General features: G+C 48.1%; 1 protein-coding gene across 1 annotated transcript; it reads left to right on the forward strand.

The window, feature by feature from the left end:
• The first annotated feature begins 1,971 nt into the window (after nt 1-1,971).
• On the forward strand, nt 1,972-3,367 carry LOC130542965 (carbonyl reductase [NADPH] 1-like). Its single transcript, XM_057308171.1, has 3 exons — nt 1,972-2,407; nt 2,959-3,066; nt 3,201-3,367. Exons 1-3 carry the CDS (start codon nt 2,119-2,121, stop codon nt 3,365-3,367), a joined length of 564 nt encoding a protein of 187 aa, XP_057164154.1. The 5' UTR covers nt 1,972-2,118.
• The last annotated feature ends 2,673 nt before the right edge of the window (nt 3,368-6,040 follow it).

The following is a 6,040-nucleotide window of genomic DNA, read 5'->3' on the forward strand; positions in this document are numbered from 1 at the left end:
TCACCGTCCTGTCCAGAATCCATGCCAGGAACCTGAGTGAGCAGAGGAGAGGGGACAAGATCCTACTGAACGCCTGCTGCTCTGGGTGGGTGAGAACAGACATGGCAGGACCTAGAGCCACCAAAAGCCCAGATGAAGGAGCAGAGACCCCTGTCTACTTGGCCCTTTTGCCCTCAGATGCTGAGGGGCCTCATGGGGAGTTTGTTATGGAGAAGAAAGTGGAAAAATGGTGAGCTTCATTCACGGATCCGTCCATGGATCCCTTATAATAGTCCCCTCCTTTGACCAAAAGGACTCTTCTACTATCAATAATTTCCCTATCCTCAGAAAAAATACATATATAAAATATCCCTGCTGAGTATTCAATTTGAGGAGCCTACTAACTCAGGGAAGATTTTTTTTTTAATTTCTTCTGTGATACAGGGACAGAATAAATGAAATCAGTGAAATAATGAACCCCGGAGATGAATAAATGTTCTCTATCCATGCCTATTTGTGCAGACTCTTTCTATGCTGAGCCAGCTGAGAAGTGCACTACACCTAATAAGACCAGGAGCAGTCGGAGTTTCACTCAAGGGTAAGCACACGTTACACAAGAGGCAGAGAGTAATATGTTTGGCTTCTCAGGCCACACGCTCCTGTCGATCCTCCCAGGTCTGCTGTTGTAGCAGGAAAGTAACCACAGACAGTATACAAACCAAGAGCAAGGTTGGACGTGGCATGCAGCCCATTGTACAGGCCTCGAGTAGAGCATGGACGACACCATGAAGGGAAGACACCCCTGTGGTCTCTGATTATCAAACGCACTGGGAAAAAAAACAATTACCAAGTGTGAAATGGCAGAGGGAACACAGACACATCCACAGGGCCCTCTGAGACAACGGAGAAAACTGAGGATGGTCTGCGTGTGGTGATGAGTGCCCGGGAGTGAGGCCCAAGACCACAGTGTGACGAGAAGATTCTTACCGCCCCATCCACGCTAGGATCCCGATGGGCCTGACTGAACGTCCACCGCATGCCTCCCTTCACAGGAATATGCATGTTGGAAAGGTGCCTCTTCTATACTGATTATTTTTCACTCTACACCAGTGGTTTTCAGCTTCACCCAAATGAAAGGTGAGAGACCCTGGAAGCAAGGGTAGGGTCCTTATTTTGCAAGTTTTTCATGTCAAAAAAGGCTGAAAACTTCCTCCCTGTATTTTGCATTTAATTTTTTCTCTTTTTTTTTTTTCTTACTTGCATTTCTAAACTGACAAATGAGGACTATCGATGTCAACAAGAACACACAGGATCTCCACTGCAAATTTGCAATAATACTCTGAGGTCACATAGGTCTTTTTGCCTTATTTTAAAACAACACCTCATTATATAAAATACTTCTGAACTGTGACCTTCAACTAACCCATAAAGTAGGCACTTTAGGCCAATGGGATTATGTAATCATTAAATCCAACGATCCAATCAATACCTTGGCCCCCAGCGGCTTCATAAACATCCCCTCCCACCTGGAGATCCTCAGAATCACACAGAGGGAGAGCCCAGCCCACAGCCAAGTCTCAGCACAGGACTGATTCTCTGTTTCTCCTTCTTGAGTTTCTCCTAGGAAAGGAAGGGGACCTGTATCCTCAGAAGCACTTCCCCCCGCCAGTATTTCACTGCACCTCGGAAGAACCCAAGCATTCCCATTCCGCAGAGAAAGGACACATTCCAGAGACAATGTCTCCACTCTTTTTTCCCTTTTGTGGTTTTCCCAAAATTATTTTAGGTCAACTACCGTCAATCCCTAGCCCCCTTATCCCATCACCAACCACCTATCATTTCGCGAGCATTTCAGTCCAACCTGAGCCATTGTTTGCCTCAAAAGAGGGACCTTAAGAGGGTAGAGTCTCGGCCGGGTTCAAGGTGCAGCTGATGGAGGGACACAACTGGAACATTTGGCTCCTCCTACAATGGAGGGACTGAGGCGGGGCCTTGGGCACTGGGAGCCACAGTGCTGGATCCTAGAGCACAAGTGCACTGGCATCTCTGTCCTTGTCAGCCTCTGCACCGCCAGCCCTCCGTGGGGCCCACAGCACCATCTGCTCAGCACACAGGGCAGTGCTTGCGCTGCACACCGCCATGGCGTCAGCCTTCGGAGTGGCGCTGGTGACCGGGGCCATCAAGGGCATCGGCTTCGCCATCGTGCAGCAGCTGTGCCGGCAGTTCCCGGGGGACGTGGTGCTCACGGCGCGGGACGAGGCACGGGGCCGGGCAGCTGCGCAGCAGCTCCAGGCCGAGGGCCTGAGTCCCCGCTTCCACCAGCTGGACATCGACGACCTGCAGAGCATCCGGGTCCTGCGCGACTTCCTGCGCAAGGAGTACGGGGGTCTGGACGTGCTGGTCAACAACGCGGCCATCGTATTCAAGCGTAAGGACCCGGGAAGACTTAGGGCTGGAGACCTCTCTCAGGGCACTTCCCGTGGGGGTTGGGCGTGGTCCCTGAATGCTGCTGGAGGGTCAGAGCTCCTATGGGGTCGAGAAGGGCCTCCCTAGGGAGAGAGGCTAGACTGCAGGCACAGGGAGAGAAGAAGCCTCTGGCGGTAGCAAGCTTTTAAGCCCAGAGCTCCGTGGCATTGCCGTGGATTAATCTCAGGGACCTGAAGGAGATTTTTGCAAGTTTAATTCAGTTTGGATCAGAGCATTTCAGTGAGTGTTTAACTTATTTTGTGATAAACGCAAACTGCAAACAGAGAGACACAGAAATCCCAACAGCACTTTCCGCTTAACTTCCTGGAATGATGCCAACTTGCCAAGCTACACGGCATTAAACCACACACGTCACACTGGGAAATTACAGCTCACTAGCCCAGAGATTAATGACAATGCACCAGGTTGCACGTCCAAGAACATGTAACTGTCACTCCTGGAATCCTCTCCCATGGCTGCTATTCATTAATCTATTCTCCCCTCACCTAACAGCTGCTGATCCCACACCCCTTCACATTCCAGCAGAAGTGACCATGAAAACAAACTTCTTTGGTACCCGAGCTGTGTGCACAGAACTGCTGCCTCTAATGAAAGCCCAAGGTGAGCCTCATCAGGGGCCCAAGCTGTGGTGTTTCTGGTATGATCTGCCCCTGCCTCTCTGTCCCATCTACGGACTCAGGCCCCTCTCCCTGCTCAGCCTCACCGGCCTGATTGCTGTGTCTCCACCTGGACAGGTGCCCCACTGCCTCAGGACTCTTACACACTCGTCCTGCAGTCAGCAGTGCCCTCTGACCTGCTGGTCCTTCACAACTGCCTCTGTGTTTCCTTCAAGACTTCATTCAAATCTCTCCTCGGAGAGGCCTTTACTGACTGTATGCCACTCACAGGGGAATTTCCCTGAGGATTCCTTCCTGGACCCTTTCTCCTCCCTTTCTCTGTCTCCCAGGGATTTTATTCAGACTAATGGAACCCTCACTCTCCAACTTAGGCCCACCCTAAAATCGGTCACCTGCCTAGAACATTGTTAGAGCTCTAAATACACATAGTTTTTTTCCTGCCCCTCCTTTTCCTGATGACCTCCGGTGTCTCCCCAAATCTCACCCCTCCGGATTCCCACCCTCATCCTCATCTAAACGTCCAAAACATTTCCAGCTGACCATTGCACTTTGCCAAAATCATCCTGACCACAGACCCCACCAACCACCGACCATGAATAATGAGCTCACCATGCTCAGCTCCTGATTATCATTGACCAGGTCCTAAGAGTTGTCCTACAAATTGAGTCCCCTGCCATCTCCACCATCCCAGCTCTACAACAGACATTTGCCTGTCATTTCTGGATCACTGCATCCTTCCTGTGTGATCCAGCTTCTTTGGTCCTTTCTTTCTCTGTACTCTCTCTGAGTGCTCACTTACTCCCAAAAGTCCTTCAGGAGCAGAGTGACTTCTAAGAGAGTGGCAGTAGCACACAGGCAAGATATTTACCATTTTCATTCTTTAAAAAGAACCATCAGGAAACCATGAAAAATTTGCATTGCTTAGAGGCGTTTCCTATAAATTGTCGTGGGGAGTCAAATGTAACCTGTCAGTAGCTAGTAGTCTTGACAGGATTCATCAGGCTCCAAATGTAGTTCTCATTTCGAAATCTGATGCCTTAAGTATCTAACCCAAGTCTGCGTAAACTGCATTTTTCATTGGAGAACATATGTCCCTGACGTCCAAAAGTTTTAACAGGTGGAAGCTATCTTCCTGTGAACCCTGGACATTGTGGTTTGGAATGGAAGGATTGCCATTCTTCCCAAGTGAAGGCAAAAAGTTATTGGCTATCCTTATCAACTGGAATACTAAAAAAAAAAAAAAAAAAAAAGCACTGCATAGGATAATTATAAGGAAAAAATGTGCTTTCCGTGGGAATGGATGTCAGTAGCATTCCAGGCTTGGGAACAACAGGGTGCTGAGAGATAATGATGTTATTTGTTGCTTGGAGGCCCTGCACAAACCTCCATCCTCAGCTGTCGGGGTTCTTTCACAGGTGAAATAGGTGTGTTACAGTGACTAGTGCATGGGATGATGAGGACCTGAGCCTTGTAATAATCTATTATGGGCTTGATGCCTTTAAGGGCTCCTTTATTTATAGGGTATTGAGTAATTTGGGGCAGAGGTTTTGAGGGATCTATTTGAATCTTGATGGGAGGTACACTGTGGATTCTACCAGTATTAGCGGACGATTTTTCCCATGGAAAGACAGTGGCAGCTGATCTAATAGGAATGAATGACCAGCACCCTGACTTGGTTATATTGCCATCAGGGATACAGCATAGGAAAGATGCCCAAGGGTCACTTATTTCCCCTTGTCAGCAATTTTGGTTCCTATTGTCAAATTCTATAATTTCTTCCTCCTTTGAGGAGTAAGTCTGGTATGATACCTACCTAACACATCTCAGCCCAATAAATGGAGATGGGCAGGGGAACTAAGAAGAAAAGGGTGTGTATCTGTCAAAAGGGCTAGACACAAGGGAAGAGGTTCAGAGACAGGAACCTGTTGAGACCCCTCTGTTTTAACTGTTTTAGTACTCTGAGGCAGGGGCTGCTTTATAGCAGGGGGGTTAAGCACCTAGAGTGTAGGTCCTGTGTCAATAAAGATAGAGAGATATTTATTCCCAATCTGGGGAGTGCTCTGCCCAAGCTGATTAATAGGGAGGATTGGGAAGAGCCCCTATAGTTCCTCAGAACTGCATCATTGGAGATCAGGAGGACATGGAAAAGGTTGGCTAGTGGGCTGAAGGTGCGTGAAGCACATCACTGGGTAACAATCTCTTTCCCAGTGTCCTGGTACCTTGCAATAACAGCAGAAACTAGGCTTCCAGTTTTGTCTAGGGGCCTTCATTTGCTGAAGTTGAACATTAAAAATTTCAGCAGTCCTTCCTCTAGGTGACTCATCTGGGGTGCCAGCAAGCTGGTTTGCCAGGTTACTTAAATCTGGAGTGGCCATAGTTTCCTGGTCCATCCTGGTCCTTTTAACTAAAAAGGAAAGATCGAGATCAGCCCAGGAATAAACACAGAGTTAAATGCTACCCAGGTGGACTCAATATGACCGGACAGGACCCCCTGTCCTATCTAAGAAAGTTCTACTACTTCCTTTTTCTAAAAAAAGATTTTATTTATTTATTTGAGAGAGAGAAAGAGAGACAGAGAGAGAGAGCACAAGCAGGGGCAGAGACCGAGGGAGATGCAGGCTCCCTGGTGAGCAAGGTGCCTAATGTGGGAATCGATCCCAGGACAGTGAGATCATGACCCAAGCCGAAGGCAGACGCTTAACTGACTGAGCCACTGAGGTACCCCGAAAGTTCTACTACTTCTAAAGGAAGACCAGAATTTTCTTTCAAGACAATTTGGAGTAATTATTGTGAACAGATTCATCACAATTTTGTGGACAGGCCTGAATTTTGTTCCAATCAACAGGCTTAAGAAAAGCCACTGTAATTGCTCAGTGGAGATTTTCAGCAAATGTGCTAGCACCTTGCCAAAAGTTAAGGATCTGTTCTTTAAATCCTGTTCAGGATGTCCCCACTGG

Source organism: Ursus arctos, unplaced genomic scaffold (assembly GCF_023065955.2).
Source record: "Ursus arctos isolate Adak ecotype North America unplaced genomic scaffold, UrsArc2.0 scaffold_60, whole genome shotgun sequence".
Taxonomy (NCBI): Eukaryota; Metazoa; Chordata; class Mammalia; order Carnivora; family Ursidae; genus Ursus; species Ursus arctos.

Excerpts from the sequence above, each read along its gene's own strand:
- LOC130542965 (XM_057308171.1), top strand. The coding sequence starts at position 2,119 with ATGGCGTCAGCCTTCGGAGTGGCGCTGGTGACCGGGGCCATCAAGGGC. Across the intron at positions 2,408-2,958 it reads CGCGGCCATCGTATTCAAGC|CTGCTGATCCCACACCCCTT; the intron begins GTAAGGACCCGG and ends CTCACCTAACAG. Across the intron at positions 3,067-3,200 it reads GCCTCTAATGAAAGCCCAAG|GTGCCCCACTGCCTCAGGAC; the intron begins GTGAGCCTCATC and ends CCACCTGGACAG.